The sequence below is a fragment of the Gorilla gorilla genome, chromosome 6 (genome assembly GCF_029281585.2).
Source record: "Gorilla gorilla gorilla isolate KB3781 chromosome 6, NHGRI_mGorGor1-v2.1_pri, whole genome shotgun sequence".
In the NCBI taxonomy this organism is placed as follows: Eukaryota; Metazoa; Chordata; class Mammalia; order Primates; family Hominidae; genus Gorilla; species Gorilla gorilla.
In genome coordinates, this window is record NC_073230.2 from 149,864,574 (window position 1) to 149,884,374 (window position 19,801).

General features: G+C 39.3%; 1 protein-coding gene across 5 annotated transcripts in view; it reads right to left on the reverse strand.

Annotated features, from left to right (window-relative positions):
• Positions 1-19,801, reverse strand: part of BRAF (B-Raf proto-oncogene, serine/threonine kinase) — a 212,593-nt gene that overhangs the window by 33,529 nt on the left and 159,263 nt on the right. For all 5 annotated transcript variants that reach the window (XM_055346424.2, XM_055346426.2, XM_019031132.4 and 2 more), the window contains 2 exons: positions 1,215-1,261; positions 303-421 (listed from right to left, as the gene is read on the reverse strand). In XM_055346424.2, coding sequence (XP_055202399.1) covers positions 303-421; positions 1,215-1,261 — 166 coding nt within the window. The remainder of the gene's footprint in view (positions 1-302; positions 422-1,214; positions 1,262-19,801) is intronic.

Below are 19,801 nucleotides of genomic sequence, written 5' to 3' on the forward strand. Positions count from 1 at the left end.
ACAGGGTACACAGAACATTTTGAACACAAAATACTTTAAACAATTTAGAATAAAATATGAAACACTGTTTATAAGACATATATTTTTGTTTGAAATACACTGAAACTGGTTTCAAAATATTCGTTTTAAGGGTAAAGAAAAAAGTTAAAAAATCTATTTACATAAAAAATAAGAACACTGATTTTTGTGAATACTGGGAACTATGAAAATACTATAGTTGAGACCTTCAATGACTTTCTAGTAACTCAGCAGCATCTCAGGGCCAAAAATTTAATCAGTGGAAAAATAGCCTCAATTCTTACCATCCACAAAATGGATCCAGACAACTGTTCAAACTGATGGGACCCACTCCATCGAGATTTCACTGTAGCTAGACCAAAATCACCTATTTTTACTGTGAGGTCTTCATGAAGAAATATATCTGAGGTGTAGTAAGTAAAGGAAAACAGTAGATCTCATTTTCCTATCAGAGCAAGCATTATGAAGATTTTAGGTAAGAGATCTAATTTCTATAATTCTGTAATATAATATTCTTTAAAACATAGTACTTCATCTTTCCTCTTAGAGTCAATAAGTATGTCTAAAACAATGATTAGTTCTATTTAGCCTATATAACCTGCTTTTAAGATTTTTGGGGCTTGAAATGTGTTAGGATGAGGTGAGATGCTTTCCTAAGTTTATAGGAGAACCTAAAACTTTCCCATTAGATTTTAGCAATGTAGGCCCAGATATTCTCTTGGCACTCCTGGGCGAGCGGTAAAGGCTCTTCATTGGAATGAAGATGCTGCAGACAGTATCTTAGTCTGCACTTAGGGAAGAGAAATATTATGTTTTTCTCACCTCATTGTTACATAATTTAGAGTCTTCAGTTATATCTCAACTACCACTGAGCAAGGTCAGAGGTCTGAAAGGGACTAATAAATAGCTACAAAACTATCAGTTTTATAGTGCTGATAAAATGTAAGCAAGCAATCAAATACTCCTACTATTGTAAAGACTTCTGATAGATTTTCTTGTAATGTTCAGTTGTCGAGAAACCAAAAGCAGGCTGTGGTATCCTGCTTTCCTATACATGCATGCACAATCCTTTATTAATTCTCTTTACAGTATATCGAACTTAGCATGAAAACTGTTTTTACATAATGTGAAGACAAAATGCAGAAGAAAAAGTCAGGATGTTTTCAAACTTCGCAGACAAATTTCAGGAAGGATACTATTACTCTTGAGGTCTCTGTGGATGATTGACTTGGCGTGTAAGTAACTGAAAAACAAAACATCATTTTAACCTGAGTAGGGCTAAAGGACTCTGGCCTCAAAATCTACAGAACATACTTAGGGGTGTAAAGACTTATTTAGAATCATGATACAACTGAAAATAGTACATTGTGATAAACCCTTCACAGAATATTAAAATAGACTGTAAATGAATTTAAGATTATAGGAACATATCACTATAATGGTACAGTCAAAATCTTGTTTTCTATTAAAAGACTTTGCTTTATCTTTTACTAGTTACCAATACAAACCTTTCACTCCAGTCAAGCCTATTTATCCATGTCCCTTAAATATACCTTGATATTTAATCCCACCACTGTGTTCAATGCTCCCCTCCTACACCCAACCCTCCAAGTTAGCTTTCGTTCTATTTTCCACCTATTCATATCCATCCTTTAAAACTGAATACAAATTCTAACTCCTGAGTGAAGCTTTCCCATGACTAACCGAACTGAAAGTGCTCTTTCACTGCTCAACTTACGTAGTAATTATCATAATAATGGCTTGATTCATGTGTTTTTTCAATATGCCTATGTTCACTTCTATTTGGAATGTAAACTACTAGAACTAGAACATGCAGTTTGGTAATTAAAACTATTTTTAAAGGTAGTTGTCATATACTCTTAAAATATTTTCTTAAAACTAGTGAGGAGAAAACTTTCTCTAAAATGGCCATAGTAGGTCTATTTTAAAGTTAACGATAACTTTAAAATCATCTATGTTACCCCTAAAAACTGCTTTAGCTACATTCATTGAAGTAAAAGGCAGCATTATTGTTGTTGTTTTTGGGGAGACAAAGTCTTGCTCTATCACCCAGGCTGGAGTGTAGTGGCACGACCTTGGCTCACTGCAACCTCCACCTCCTGGGCTCAAGAGATCCTCCTGTCCTAAGGGCTGTGTCTTGTTTATTTCTTTGTATACCCAGTGCCTAGAACAGTGCCTGGTATGTGTGGTAAGCATTCAATACATGTCTACTGAATCAACTACAATAAGATGCATATAATGTGCTAGTCAAGGTTATTTTTCTTAATTGAATACTGGAGAGAATAGCTATATGACACTTCTGAAATCTGACAATGATCATTAGACAGTTTTACCTTAAAATGAGAATTTAAAATCCAAATGGTATAATCAAAATCATGCAATGAACACTGTTAAAAATGGAAGATTTGCAAATAACCAAGATTATTCATGCTTTCTCATCTTCATTTAAACGTCCTCATTCTTCCCAATATCAAAATTTTTAAAGTATTTTCTAGTTAAATTTTCATTTCAAATTACTATTTATCTAAAGTAATCCCTTCTCCAATTACTATTCATATCACAGTTTATGTTCTTCATAGCATTTACTACAATTGAAAATTATCTTGTCATGACTTTAGGCTCAGTGTTCTACATCATATTGTCACTCTTTCATTGAAAGAAAATGTTATTTCGGTTATAGGTCTCACTGCTTACAAAGTTCTGCAGTGACATACAAAGTTAAAAACTGGTGGAAATAAACGGGCCCCAATCAAAGCTTTAAGATGGTGAGATCTTGTCTCCATTAGAAAGAAAGGAGGATAAATGATGATGGTGTTGGTTGGTGGAGCTAAGTCCTGCACTCAGAGAGACCTGGGATCTAGTATACAGCCAAGGTGTTGGTCTTTGAAAGGAGGTTCTTTTTCCTGCAAGACTTAAAAACAAAAACAAATGGGCTTCAACCATATCAAAATACAGAGGCATGCTGAAGATAAAAGAGGGGAAGATAAAGGTGTTCTCCATGGGATGGTGTTAATCCTTCCAACAAATTTGATGCAAAGGAATATAGCAAGAATAGAGTAGACAGAAATGTAACTGGGGAGAGTGGGGAGAGAAATTTTCTGACCAGGAAAGCACTAGATAATTAACAAGATATAAATGTAATTGGGGAACTAGTGATATATCCAGCATAGAAGTTATATAGCATAAATTTGTTATAGGCCGAGTTGCATAAAAATACAACCTGAAACAACACTTTATACCTGTGTAATCCTTTATAACTTACAAACTGCTTTCTTAATTTTTATCTCATTGAATAATTCTCTTTCTGTAATCCTTCTGTAACAAAAGCAGCAAAGAGTAGAAGTCCAGGTCTGTAGAATGAAAGGCTGGAAGGAAAAGGGGGTCTAATCCCCCAGCTAGAGAAATGGGATGAGACACAACCCAATCCCTACATAAGATAATGTTTCACAGTAATCACTACCCTAAATAATTCTATATAGGTGGACACTAAAACGTAATTTCCTAAGCACCACCCAGTTACAACGGAAAATGCCAAAAAAAACCCAAACAAAAATAACAGAAAACAAATAACTCACATAACTGTTTGGGAGTAGGGAAGGGAACAAGAATATATCAACTTTACTTTGCCATATATGACACAGAAGTCAATCCATTAATTAGGATAATTAGACTGGACCTCCCTCTTTCCTTGGTAAGATGTTAAGGAGAGCATTACAGGTTTACAGAAGTACTAGGAAAGAACAAATATGCTATCAACCAAAGGAACAACACATTCTCTTGATAGGTTTCTCTTAACAGTCTCATTCCTTGAAGAAAAAGTGTCCACCTATAGAACCATTTAATCTTAGAGCTACAAAATCATCTGGTAAAATTTCTTCTCACACTACTTCAAGCTCTTATCCAAGATTCAGCTTTTCCACATTCTTACAGAGCATAATGTGGTGCCCCAAATTAAAAGCAATACTTCAGATTGGATCTAACCAACACAAACTATGGTGAGGATCCTCATCTTCATCTCCCACATGGTGGGCATACAACATTAAATCAGACATTATTGTGATTGTTATGGCAGCCAAAGTCATGCTACTGAGTCCAATTAAAATTATATTCAATTACATGCTTCCTGCTGCTGGGTCAAAATTTATGACAATAAATAGAATTTTTAAAAAAGGGCACAAAAAGGATTATATTCAATTACAATCCTAGACTAATTATTCTTGAATTGCTCCTATAAAACATTTTCCCCATCTTATACTTGTATATTTCTCTTTTTTGGACTTGACTAGGATTTTTTTTTTTTTGAGACGGAGTCTTGCTTTTGTCGCCCAGGCTGGAGTGCAGTGGCGCGATCTCGGCTCATTGCAAGCTCCACCTCCCGGGTTCACGCCATTCTCCTGCCTCAGCCTCCCGAGTAGCTGGGACTACAGGCGCCCACTACCACGCCCGGCTAATTTTTTGTATTTTTAGTAGAGACGGGGTTTCACCGTGTTAGCCAGGATGGTCTCGATCTCCTGACCTCGTGATCCGCCCGCCTCGGCCTCCCAAAGTGGGATTTTTTTTTTGAGACAGAGTCTCACTCTGTCACCAGCCTGGAGTGCAGTGGCGCGATCTCAGCTCACTGCAACCTCCACCTCCTAGGTTCAAGTGATTCTCCTGCCTCAGCCTCCTGAGTAGCTGGGACTACAGGCGCGCGCCACCATGCCCAGCTAATTTTTGTGTTTTTAGTAGAGATGGGGTTTCACCATGTTGGCTAGGATGGGCTCAATCTCTTGACCTCGTGATCTGCCTGCCTCAGCCTTCCAAAGTGCTGGGATTACAGGCGTGAGCCACCACGCCCAGCCTTAGGATTTTAAATTTTGTAGACATGGTCTATAATTTCAGATTAAAACTTTAGCTTTCACTAAAAAAGTCGGTTTTTTCTTGCCTGCTTCATTTTTCTTTAATAAAACATAGGTTATTTTTATTTTCTTGTTTCAAGAGTCTTACGTAAGAGCTGAAAAAAGGAGATTTTTAAAGATCGGCATGCTAATAATTCCTCACATAAGTTACTTCTAAATATGTAATTATATTCAAGAGAGGACTGAGGATAGGAATCTCATTATAGTTTGCTGTCTTCAGGTATGATCATTCACCCAGTATGAACCCAGTTAAATCCTGTCATTCATGTTACATCACTTGATCTTATCCTTAAGAAAATCATGAGAGATTATCATTAAAATGCCTATTGATAATATTGCTATGCCATTTGGCTAATTTATCAGCTTAGCTTATTTGTAAAAGCCACTAGCATCTCTCACTTAAGTCTGCTGCCATTTTCAAGTATTTTAAACTCTTGGTAAAACACAGAACTGACCTACTTAGACATTTGCATGTCAGCCCTCTTTCACCTAATACTGCACAATTTTACAAAGGTTCATCAGACTTTAGGCAGCAAAGATGAGTCTCTCCTTGGGTGACCACCTGGACTGGTAGGTATGATAGTGGTGACAGTGCCAAATTACAGCCTTCCTTATACTTTGATGCCCTCTGCTCCCTTATTACAACCCTGGAAAGTAAGATTAACGAGAATGGCATTCTATTACTTCTCTGTAGTCAGTAATCATTTATCACTTTAAAAATAATTAAAATATCCAATAGGTAAAGTTCACATATTTTAAAGTTATGCTCCATAGTGGCCTAAATTCTATTTTTACCTTGATTTTTTAGTTTCCTTCACTTTTTTTTTTGGAGACAGGGTGTTGCTCTCTTGCCCAGGCTGGAGTACAGTGGCATGATCACAGCTCACTGCAGCCTCAACCTCCTGGGCTCAAGAGATCCACCCAACTCAGCATCTTGTGTAGCTGGGACTACAGGTGGGCGCCACCATGCCTGGATAATTAAAAAACTGCTTTGTATAGATGGGTCTCACTATGTTGCCCAGGCTGGTCTTGAACTCCTGGGCTCAAGCCATCCTCCCACCTCGGCCTCCCAAAGTGCTAGAATTATAGGTGTAAGCCATCAGGTATTTTTCACTTTTAAAAACTGAAATTTACTGAGGTACAGTTTACACACAAGATGCACCCATTTTACATGGATAGTTTTGAAAGTTTCAGCACACACATACACTTGTGTAATGACCAGTCACAATCAATATAAAGAATATCCGTCACCCCAGAAAGTTTCTTCATACATTTTTGCAATTAATAACACCCCCTTAGGCTTGGGAAACCATTGATAATGACTTCTGTCACTACAGATTAATTTTGCCTTTTCTCAAATTTCATATAAACAGAATCACCTGGCTTCTTTTGCGCAGCAAAACAATTGTGAGATTCACGCACTGGCTGCATGCAGTGTTACAGGGTATGGGTATATCACAACTTATCTATTTACTTATTGGACACTGTGTTGTTCCTAGTTTGTGGCAAATATGAAGAAGATGCTGTATTCATATACAAGTCTTTGTTGTTGACTGATGGTTTCATTAGTTTTGGGTAATTAGGTAGGATTAGAATTGCACAAATGGTAAATTTAACTTTAAAAGAAACTGCCAACCTAATCCCTAAAATGGCTGTATCATTTAAAATCTTTACCAGCAATGTACGAGAGTTCCAGTTGTTCTCTATCCTTGATAATACTTTGTATTGCTGGTTCTGATTATAGGTTATTTATTTATTTAAGACGGAGTTTTGCCCTTGTCACCCAGGCTGGAGTGCAATGGCACGATTTTGGCTCACTGCAACCTCTGCCTCCCGGGTTCAAGTGATTCTCCCGCCTCAGCCTCCCAAGTAGCTGGGATTACAGGCAAGTACCACCACGTCCAGCTAATTTTGTATTTTTAGTAGAGATGGGGTTTCACCATTTTGGTCAGGCTGGTCTTGAACTCCCGACCTCAAGTGATCCATCTGCCTTGGCCTCCCAAACTGCTGGGATTAGAGGCGTGAGCCACCACACCCGGCCCTGATTACAGGTATTTTAAATGACTTGTCCAACCACGAAACACCAAAGAAGGAGAGAAGGAACCAGCTGAGGAGTAGAGAGTGAGTAGAAGGGTAATCAGGAGAATATGCTTGAAAGCAGTATTTCTCACACTTTAATATGGACACGAATCATTTAGGGATCTTGATAAAATGCAGTCTTTGATTCAGGTCTGGGGTGGTATCTAAAACTTAGCATTTCCAAAAGGCTCCCAGGTGGTACAGATGCTACTCAGACCACATTCTGAGCAGCAAGAAACTAAGAACACAATTAAACAAGGGATTAAGAACCTGTTTCATGAAGAAGTGTGTGATCAACTGTATCAGATGTTTTTGACAGGTCAAATAAACTGTGGACTGAGAATTTTACTGCTGGATCTAGCAACATGGAGGCCACCAGTAACTATCATATTAAGACGCTGTTTCCTGGCTAGGCACAGTGGATCATGCCTGTAATTCCAGCACTTTGGGATGCCGAGATGGGCAGACCACTTGAGGTCAGGAGTTCCAGACCAGCCTGGCCAACATAGTGAAACCCTGTCTCTACTAAACATACAAAAATTAGCTGGGTGTGGTGGTGTGCACCTGTAATCCCAGCTACTTGGGAGACTAAGGCAGGAGAATCACTTGAACCCTGGAGACGGAGGTTGTAGTAAGCTGGGATCACGCCATTGTACTCCAGCCTGAGGGACAGAGTGAGACTCTTCCTTGAGAGAAAAAAAAAAAAAGATGTTTTCTGGAGCAGCAGGGGCAAAAGCCTGGTTTGAGTGGGGTCCAAGATAAAAAGGAAGGAGAGCAATTAGACAGTGAATACCAACAAGTCTTCTGAGAAGTTTTACTGTCGAAGGAAGAAGAGGAATGAGGTAATAACTGAAGAGGGAAGCAGGATCAAGGGAAGGACCCCACAAGTTTTTTTTAATGAAAATAATAAAAAATTTAGATGAATGTATAACTAGAATAACCAATATAGAGAAGTGCTTAAAGGAGCTGATGGAGCTGAAAGACAAGGCTCGAGAACTACGCGAAGAATGCAGAAGCCTCAGGAGCCGATGCGATCAACTGGAAAAAAGGGTATCAGTGATGGAAGATGAAATGAATGAAATGAAACAAGAAGGGAAGTTTAGAGAAAAAAGAATAAAAAGAAACGAACAAAGCCTCCAAGAAATATGGGATTATGTGAAAAGACCAAATCGACGTCTGATTGGTGTACCTGAAAGTGACGGGGAGAATGGAACTAAGTTGGAAAACACTCTGCAGGATATTATCCAGGGGAACTTCCCCAATCTAGCAAGGCAGGCCAACATTCAGATTCAGGAAATACAGAGAACGCCACAAAGATACTCCTCGAGAAGAGCAACTCCAAGACACATAATTGTCAGATTCACCAAAGTTGAAATGAAGGAAAAAATGTTAAGGGCAGCCAGAGAGAAAGGTCGGGTTACCCACAAAGGGAAGCCCATCAGACTAACAGCAGATCTCTCAGCAGAAACTCTACAAGCCAGAAGAGAGTGGGGGCCAATATTCAACATTCTTAAAGAAAACAATTTTCAACCCAGAATTTCATATCCCGCCAAACTAAGCTTCATAAGTGAAGGAGAAATAAAATACTTTACAGACAAGCAAATGCTGAGAGATTTTGCCACCACCAGGCCTGCCCTAAAAGAACTCCTGAAGGAAGCACTAAACATGGAAAGGAACAACCGGTACCAGCCACTGCAAAATCATGCCAAAATGTAAAGACCATCGAGGCTAGGAAGAAACTGCATCAACTAACGAGCAAAATAACCAGCTAACATCATCATGACAGGATCAAATTCACACATAACAATATTAACTTTAAATGTAAATGGACTGAATGCTCCAATTAAAAGACACAGACTGGCAAATTGGATAAAGAGTCAAGACCCATCAGTGTGCTGCATACAGGAAACCCACCTCACATGCAGAGACACACATAGGCTCAAAATAAAAGGATGGAGGAAGATCTACCAAGCAAGTGGAAAACCAAAAAAGGCAGGGGTTGCAATCCTAGTCTCTGATAAAACAGACTTTAAACCAACAAAGATCAAAAGAGACAAAGAAGGCCATTACATAATGGTAAAGGGACCAATTCAACAAGAAGAGCTAACTATCCTAAATATATATGCACCCAATACAGGAGCACCCAGATTCATAAAGCAAGTCCTTAGTGACCTACAAAGAGACTTAGACTCCCAGACAATAATAATGGGAGACTTTAACACCCCACTGTCAACATGAGACAGAAAGTTAACAAGGACACCCAGGAATTAAACTCAGCTCTACACCAAGGGGACCTAATAGACATCTACAGAACTCTCCACCCCAAATCAACAGAATATACATTCTTTTCAGCACCACACCACACCTATTCCAACATTGACCACATACTTGGAAGTAAAGCTCTCCTCAGCAAATGTAAAAGAACAGAAATTATAACAGACTGTGTCTCAGACCACAGTGCAATCTAACTAGAACTCAGGATTAAGAAACTCACTCAAAACTGCTCAACTACATGGAAACTGAACAAGCTGCTCCTGAATGACTACTGGGTACATAACGAAATGAAGGCAGAAATAAAGATGTTCTTTGAAACCAATGAGAACAAAGACACAACATACCAGAATCTCTGGGACACATTCAAAGCAGTGTGTAGAGGGACACTTATAGCACTAAATGCCCACAAGAGAAAGCAGGAAAGATCCAAAATTGACACCCTAACATCACAATTAAAAGAACTAGAAAAGCAACAGCAAACACATTCAAAAGCTAGCAGAAGGCAAGAATTAACTGACATCAGAGCAGAACTGAAGGAAATAGAGACAAAAAAAACCCTTCAAAAAATTAATGAATCCAGGAGCTGGTTTTTTGAAAGGATCAACAAAATTGATAGACCGCTAGCAAGACTAATAAAGAAGAAAAGAGAGAAGAATCAAATAGACGCAACAAAAAATGATAAAGGGGATATCACCACCGATCCCACAGAAATACAAACTACCATCAGAGAATACTACAAACACCTTTATGCAAATAAACTAGAAAATCTAGAAGAAATGGATAAATTCCTCGACACATACACTCTCCCAAGACTAAACCAGGAAGAAGTTGAATCTCTGAATAGACCAATAACAGGATCTGAAATTGTGGCAATAATCAATAGCTTACCAACCAAAAAGAGTCCAGGACCAGATGGATTCACAGCTGAATTCTACCAGAGATACAAGGAGGAACTGGTACCATTCCTTCTGAAACTATTTCAATCAACAGAAAAAGAGGGAATCCTCCCTAACTCATTTTATGAGGCCAGAATCATCCTGATACCAAAGCCTGGCAGAGACACAACCAAAAAAGAGAATTTTAGACCAATATCCTTGATGAACATTGATGCAAAAATCCTCAGTAAAGTACTGGAAAACCGAATCCAGCAGCACATCAAAAGGCTTATCCATCATGATCAAGTGGGCTTCATCCCTGGGATGCAAGGCTGGTTCAATATACGCAAATCAATAAATGTAATCCAGCATATAAACAGAACCAAAGACAAAAACCACATGATTATCTCAATAGAGGCAGAAAAGGCCTTTGACAAAATTCAACAACCCTTCATGCTAAAAACTCTCAATAAATTAGGTATTGATGGGATGTATCTCAAAATATTAAGAGCTATCTATGACAAACCCACAGCCAATATTATACTGAATGGGCAAAAACTGGAAGCATTCCCTTTGAAAACTGGCACAAGACAGGGATGCCCTCTCTCACCACTCCTATTCAACATAGTGTTGGAAGTTCTGGCCAGGGCAATTAGGCAGAAGAAGGAAATAAAGGGTATTCAATTAGGAAAAGAGGAAGTCAAATTGTCCCTGTTTGCAGATGACATGATTGTATATCTAGAAAACCCCATTGTCTCAGCCCAAAATCTCCTTAAGCTGATAAGCAACTTCAGCAAAGTCTCAGGATACAAAATCAATGTACAAAAATCACAAGCATTCTTATACACCAACAACAGACAAACAGAGAGCCAAATCATGAGTGAACTTCCATTCACAATTGCTTCAAAGAGAATAAAATACTTAGGAACCCAACTTACAAGGGACGTGAAGGACCTCTTCAAGGAGAACTACGAACCACTGCTCAATGAAATAAAAGAGGATACAAACAAATGGAAGAACATTCCATGCTCATGGGTAGGAAGAATCAATATCATGAAAATGTCCATATTGCCCAAGGTAATTTACAGATTCAATGCCATCAAGCTACCAATGACTTTCTTCACAGAATTGGAAAAAACTACTTTAAAGTTCATATGGAACCAAAAAAGAGCCCGCATCGCCAAGTCAATCCTAAGCCAAAAGCACAAAGCTGGAGGCATCACACTACCTGACTGCAAACTATACTACAAGGCTACAGTAACCAAAACAGCATGGTACTGGTACCAAAACAGAGATACAGATCAATGGAACAGAACAGAGCCCTCAGAAATAACGCCGCATTATCTACAACTATCTGATCTTTGACAAACCTGAGAAAAACAAGCAATGGGGAAAGGATTCCCTACTTAATAAACGGTGCTGGGAAAACTGGCTAGCCATATGTAGAAAGCTGAAACTGCATCCCTTCCTTACACCTTATACAAAAATTAATTCAAGATGGATTAAAGACTTAAATGTTAGACCTAAAACCATAAAAACCCTAGAAGAAAACCTAGGAAATACCATTCAGGACATAGGCATGGGCAAGGACTTCATGTCTGAAACACCAAAAGCAATGGCAACAAAAGCCAAAATGGACAAATGGGATCTAACTAAACTAAAGAGCTTCTGCACAGCAAAAGAAACTACCATCAGAGTGAACAGGCAACCTACAAACTGGGAGAAAATTTTCGCAACCTACTCATCTGACAAAGGGCTAATATCCAGAATCTACAAAGAACTCAAACAAGTTTACAGGAAAAAAACAAACAACCCTATCAAAAAATGGGCAAAGGACATGAAAAGACACTTCTCAAAAGAAGACATTTATGCAGCCAAAAGACACATGAAAAAATGCTCATCATCACTGGCCATCAGAGAAATGCAAATCAAAACCACAATGAGATACCATCTCACACCAGTTAGAATGGCAATCATTAAAAAGTCAGGAAACAACAGGTGCTGGAGAGGATGTGGAGAAATAGGAACACTTTTACACTGTTGGTGGAACTGTAAACTAGTTCAACCATTGTGGAAGTCAGTGTGGCGACTCCGCAGGGATCTAGAACTAGAAATACCATTTGACCCAGCCATCCCATTACTGGGTATATACCCAAAGGACTATAAATCATGCTGCTATAAAGACACATGCACACATATGTTTATTGCGGCACTATTCACAATAGCAAAGACTTGGAACCAACCCAAATGTCCAACAATGATAGACTGGATTAAGAAAATGTGGCACATATACACCATGCAGCCATAAAGAATGATGAGTTCATGTCCTTTGTAGGGACATGGATGAAACTGGAAATCATCATTCTCTGTAAACTATCGCAAGGACAAAAAACCAAACACCGCATGTTCTCACTCATAGATGGGAATTGAACAATGAGAACACATGGACACAGGAAGGGGAACATCACACTCTGGGGACTAGTGTGGGGTGGGGGCAGGGGGGAGGGATAGCATTAGAAGATATACCTAATGCTAAATGATGAGTTAATGGGTGCAGCACACAAGCATGGCACATGTATACATATGTAACTAACCTGCACATTGTGCACATGTACCCTAAAACTTCAAGTATAATAATAATACAAACAAAACAACAACAAAAAAGAAAATAATAAACATACAGAAAAATGGAAATACCCACACACCTTCCACGTAGATTCCACAAATGTCAACATTCTGCCAAATGTGCATAAGAAAGATGGTTCATTATTATTGTTACTTTTTAATTTTTTTTTTGAGAGAGGGTTTCACTCTGTCACCCTGGCTGGAGTGCAGTGGTGCAATCTCCACTCACTGTAACCTCAGCCTCCCGAGTAGCTGGGACCACAGACATACACCACCACATCTGGATAATTTTTGTATTTTTTGTAGAGACGGGTTTTGCCATGTTGCCTAGGGTGGTCTCAAACTCCTGGGCTCAAGTGATCCACCAGCCTCAGCCTCCTAAAGTGCTTGGATTACAAGTGAGAGCCACCACACCTGCCCTACTTTTAAATTTTACTTTAGTTTTCTGAGACAAGGACTCACTCTGTTACCCAAGCTGGTCTCCAACTCCTGAGCTCAAGTGATCTTCCCACCTTAGCTTCCCAAAGGGCTGGGATTACAGGTGTGAACCATTGCACTCAGTGAAAGATGTTTTATTTATTTACTTATTTTTGAGACAGAGTCTTGCTCTGTCACCCAGGCTGGAATGCAGTGGCGCGATCTTGACTCTCTGCAGCCTCATCTTCCCAGGCTCTAGAGATCCTCTTGTCTCAGCTTCCCAAGTAGCTGGGACCACAGGCACAGACCACCACGCCTGGCTAATTTTTGTATTTTTTGGTAGAGATGGGTTCCACTATGTTGCTCAGGCTGATCTTGAACTCCTGAGCTCAAGCAATCCACCCGCCTCAGCTTCCCACAAGTGTTGGGATTACAGGCATGAACCACCTCGCCCAGCCAAAAGATGTTTTAAAATAGGAGAAAATTCAGTAGGAAAGGAAAAACTGATGATAAACAAGATGGGAGATCTACTCAAAAGATGTCTCTGGGTAGGGGTAAGGGGATGGAATCTAGTATACAAATGGAGGGATTGGCTTTTACTAGTGATAAGGCAGAAGAACCTGGTATGAATGCAGGCAGGTGGGTAGATGTCATAATGGTTACTTCCAACTGTCTTAAAGAGATGGCAAGCAATGTCATCGCTGATTTCTTGAAGAAGAGGTTTTAGAGGCTTAAGGATATGAGGTTTTGAGGCAGTATGACAGTGTCTAAAAGAGGACAGTGAATGAACTAGGAAACTGAAAGTATAACTGCCCTATAACATTAAGGGTCTACTTGAAGTTTTCGAAGGGACTGAATAAGTTGGGGAAACAACATGCTTTAATGGTTAAAGGAATACACCCTGGAGCTGAAGTACCTGGGGCAAGTTACTTGCCCCTTCCATAACCAGGTTTCTTCATCCATAAAACAAGGATATAATAAAAGCTGCTACCTCACAGGGTTGTTGAGGAGTAAATGAGGTAATGTATATAAAGTACACAGAATGTCTGACACATAGTAAGTGCATATCATTGCTAAATACATAACAGTATATTTTAAGAAACCCCACAGAACATAGTTGGCATAAAGAAAAGGGGGACACAGTGAGTTAACAGTATGTAGCAAAGCTGGTATCAGATATTTATTGACCAGTAGAGATATTTAAGAGTAAAAAGGCAAACCCAGTATGATTTAAAACAACAGCAAGAAACCATTGTGTATAGTATTAAAACACATCACTCTGAAAGGATACACAATACACATCAAAATATTAATGACAGTTATCTCTTGATGGTGGATTACTGGTGCTTTTTATTTATGTTTACATTTTCTGAATTTCCTATAATGATTACATATTTCCTCGTAACATGTTTTATTTTGAAATTTTAAAAAACTGCAGTAGCAAAGGATAATGTCACTCATATTCTTACCATAATCAGACCCATTAAAACTTTTATACATTTGCCTCCTGCTACAGTTTGAATATGGCTTGTCCCCACAAAACTCATGTGGAGGCTTGGCCCCAGTGTAATGGTGTTGAGAGTTGGTGGGACCTTTAAGAGGCATTTGGGTCTGGGTCATGAGGAATGCCCTCATGAAAGCAGGAGTCACTGACCTCTTTTTTTCTTTGAGTCAGGGTCTCACTTTGTCACCCAGGCTGGAGTGCAGTGGACTCAATCATGCCTCACTGTAGCCTCAAACTCCTGGGCTCAAGTGATCCTCCTGCCTCAGCCTCCAGAGTATCTGGGGCTACAGGAGTGTGCTACCATGCTTGGCTAATTAAAAAAAATTTTTTTGTAGAGATGAGGTCTTACTATGTTGCCCAGGCTGGTCTCAAACTCCTGGGCTCAAGCAATCCTCCCTCCTCAGCCTGCCAATATGCTAGTAGTACAGGCATGAGCCACCACACCTGGCCAGGAGTGACTTCTACAGTTACTGTGAAAGGGGGTTGCTATAGAGTGAGGTCGTCCCTTGTGTTCTGCCCCTTTTGTGTGTGCCCACTCCCTCTTCTGCTTCTCCACCATGTTACCATGCAGTAGGAAAGCCCTCACCAGAAGCCCAGCAGATGTTAGCACCAATGCCCTTGGACTTCCCAGCCTCTAGGACTATGAGAAATAAGTTTCTTTTTGCAGAAAACAACAAATTACCCAGCCTCAGGTATTCTGTTATAGTAAAGAAAATGGACTAAAACACTTCCAGTCTTTTTTTTTTTGAGACAGAATCTCGCTCTGTCACCTAGGCTGGAGTGCAGTGGTGCCATCTTGGCTCACTGCAACCTCCGCCTCCCGGGTTCAAGCGATTCTGTTGCCTCAGCCTCCCAAGTAATTGGGATTACAGGCACCGGCCACCATGCCCAGCTAATTTTTTGTATTTTTAGTAGATATGGTGTTTCACCATGTTGGACAGGCTGGTCTTGAACTCCTGTCCTCAAGTGATCCACCCGCCTTGGCCTTCCAAGGTGCTGGAATTACAGGCATGAGCCACCGCGCTCGGCCACCTCCAGTCTTTTTTCAAAGTTTGTACTTGATTCCTGGAGATAATCACTATGTTACTTGATCTTTGCTTTCTAATCCTTATTTCAGTACTTTTACATATATACATATATACCACTTTTTAAAGCCCAAATGTAAAAAATGTTCTGCTTAAAAATTTTTAAGTGGTCTCATGCTGCAGCTTGCTTTTCTCACTTAATATTAATATTTTAAAGCTTTATGTTGATACATATATAATCCACTTTTAACTACTATATACGATTCTACTGTATGTAAGTGCCAATATGTTATTTATCAAGTCTTCTCCTGATGAACATGTTTCCAATTTTTCAATAAGTTTTTCTTTTTTTAAAAAAATGTCCTTAATGTTTTAAGTTTTACATAGAGTCAGGGTCGCATAGTGTCGTCCAGGCTGGTCTCAAACTCCCGGCCTCAAGTGATCCTATTACCCTAGTCTTCCAAAGTGCTGGGATTAGAGGCATGAGCCACTGCATCCAGACCAATTTTTCACTATTATATTTTTTCCTATAATACATCTCTTTCTGTATACATGACTTGGAACAAAAGCTAATATTTCTTGGGGTTAGAACAAGCATTTTCTTATTTTAACAGCTACTTCCAGAATGCTGTTAAGGTGGCTGGTTGCATCAGAAATGACCCAGGAAGCAATTCCTCTAATTCTATGAACATTTGATCTTATCAGAACTCAGGCATTTTGCCAATTCCAGTGGGTGGAAAGTGGTACCTTTTTGTTTTACCTTGCATTTTCTGATTATTATTATTATCAGCACCCTATTATTATTTTTACCCACCAGAAAATTATGTTCACTATAATTAAATATTCTTTGGCCACTTAGAATTATTATCAATCACTAATATATGTTCACCATTTTTTCAGCTTTCATTAGTCCTTCTATCTTCAACTGGGTTCACTTATGAGTAAAAGAGGCATGCTCATCATTGTTTAAAACAAAGTAAATTGTAAGGATTTATCTCCAAATTATTTTTAATCATCTTATTTTGAGAATATAATGCTTCTGTAAATATATCGATAGGCTGTAACTTTTTCTATGTGCCTCTGTGATTTAATACTTAATTTTCTGATTAAGTTAAATTCAAAATCATACCATAAATATTATACTGAAATTATAAGGCCTGCCAAAAGAAAAAAAAAAGGCACGATGTACTGACCATTCCTGGAATTTCTTTAGTAACAGTATTCTTAAGATACCTGGGTCCTTGGGATGAATCAATGACTGGCAGGTGAAAAGATGATAAAACCGACCAGGTGCAGTGACTCATGCCTGTAATCCCAGCACTTTGGGAGGCCGAGGCGGGCAGATCACTTGAGGTCAGGAGTTCAAGACCAGCCTGGCCATCATGGTGAAACCCTGTTTACTAAAAATACAAAATTAGCCAGGCGTGGTGGTGGGTGCCTGTAATCCCAGTTACTCAGGAGGCTGAGGCAGGAGAATCACTTGAACCTGAGAGGCGGAGGTTTCAGTGAGCCAAGGTAGTGCCACTGTACTCCAGCCTGGGTGACAGTGAGATTCCATCTCAAAAAAAAAAAAAAAAAAAAAAAAAGAAGACGATAAAACATACTTTACCAACCCTGATTCCTCAGAGTGAGTTTATAATTATCTACCATTAGAACAGCTCTGCTCCTTTTCAAGTAAACCTAGGAATCAGAAATAGTTTTTCACTGAGGTACAAATGGAAGACAGAACCACACAGGAAAAATGTTACCCATCCATTTTTTGCTTATATTCTGTAATCCAATAAAGGTGACACATTTGAAAGTCCTAATGATTCAACTTTTCTAATTATTCTTATTTATTTTTGAGACAGGGTCTTGCTCTGTCATCCAGGGCGGAGTGTAGTGGCACAATCATGGCTCACTGCAGCCTCGACTTCCTGGGCTCAAGTGATCCTCCCACCTCAGCCTCCCAAGTAGTTGAGAACACAGGTGCACACCATCACATCCAGCTAATTTTTGTATTTTTTGTAGAGACGGGGTTTTGCCGTTGCCCAGGCTGGTCTTGAACTCCTTGGCTCGGGCAATACTCCTGCCTTGGCCTCACAAAGTGCTGGGATTACAGGTGTGAGCCACCGTGTCCAGACTAACTTTTCTAATTATTAAAGGTTTTATCTTATGAGTTAACTGCAACCTTAGCACTTTATAAAATGAATCCGTTTGTTCCTATTCTGCTTATATCCAGAGACTTTAGAATGAATTTTGGTGAGCAGTCAGAAAAGATCACTTTCAACATAGGGCAGGCTATTCCGAAATAAAGGCTTTGTAAAAGTACATATTAAGAGGCTATTTAAATACCCTATAGCCTTATTGTCTAGCTATAGACTATATCTGGCTTGGTCAGTCCTTTGTGAGATGATGCTGGTCAGGGAAGAGGATATAGACATGAAGAGTTGAAAGGAGGCACAGTAAGATGGTGGCTGTGATGGTCACAGAGAATTATCATCTGTGCTCAGGGTAGAGCCAGGGGACAGAAGGAAAGAGAGCTGGAGGGAGCTAAGAAGCAATATTAATTATCCAACCAGGCTTCTAACTGGGAATAGCTTCTGGAGATAATTCCAAAACAAAGCCCTCAAGATGAAACTATGGTTGGCATTCAAGATGAATAGTATTGGAAATAGGGAGGAAAAATTAGGTATGTAAGGAATTCCATCTGTGTCATTTGATCCATGGGAATAGATAGGTGGAAATTAAAACAGAGAATCAAACATGAGGCTGAAATGAGTGACCAGAAGTCAATAGATACGTTAAAATCTGTTACAAAATCAGCAGCAACAGTTAGGATTTGAAGAACCAGTTCATGACCCCTAGGACCATCCTGTTTGTTCTAACATCTGTCAGCCTGATTAAAACAGATTGTTTAACTACAACAACAACAACAACAACAACAACAACAACAACAACAACAACAACAACACCACAACAACAACAAAGTTCAATCAAATGTACTGAAAATAGGCCGGGCCTGGTGGCTTACATCTGTAGTCCCAGCACTGTGGGAGGCGGAGGCAGTGGCTCGCTTGAGCCCAGGAGTTTGAGACCAGCCTGGGTGACATGGCGAAACTCCGTCTCTACAAAAAATACAAAAACATGAGCCAGGTGTGATGGTGCGCCCTTGTAGTCCCAGCTACTAGGGAGACTGAGGTGGGAGGATCACTTGAGGCAGAGGTTGCAGCGAGCTGAGAGAGTGTCGCTGCACTCCAGCCTGTCCAGCCTGGGTGACAGAGGAGTGAGACTCTGTCTCAAAATTTAAAAAAAGTAGTGAAAATAGTGTGCTTTAGTCATTGACACTAGAGAAGAAAACAGGAATATCCACTTCAAGACTCACTGATGCAATCTGGTTATGTGTTCCAATTAATTATACATATTTTATGTAACTTGGTTTGTAAAAAATTTATCTAAGTGTCCCTTCCGAATTATGTTGCATAATATAGGAATTTAATATTAAACCATATAGCGTTTAACATAATAGTTTTAAAACTTTTTTTGCTGAACACCCCTTAAAAGAATTCTGAGAAACTATGTAACTCCTTTTAAATTAACATTTAAAAGTTACGTTTAAATAATTGCAAAGGACATAATTTCCAGTGTACTGTAAATATCAACATTTTAGCATTTTGTTGCTGCTGTTATATGAATGTTCCTTAGAAAACCTCTGTTCCTGTTTAATGGACATAAAGTTATCTTTTCTCCCTCTGAGAAAACTGATAGGTTTTTTGGAGGTGGGGTGAGGCAGGGGAGAGATAATCTTGCATTGTATGTGTTTCTCCCAGTGCCTATTTTTCTCTATGTGTTTTACAGTCTCTCTTATTTGCATAAGACTTCCCAACCAATATCTAGTTATCCAGCGATACTCTTACTTAGACTAAGTGAGGGACTTACAAGCTGCCTGCAGGCTTTAAGCATACAGATGGGCTTGCTATTTTTGAACTATACAGTAATCTAGGTGGAATCCCTGATGTCACTTTCTTTGGGTCTTTCCTCTTGAGCTGGTAAAATTCACCCAAGACTCTTTGAATCTCCTGCAGG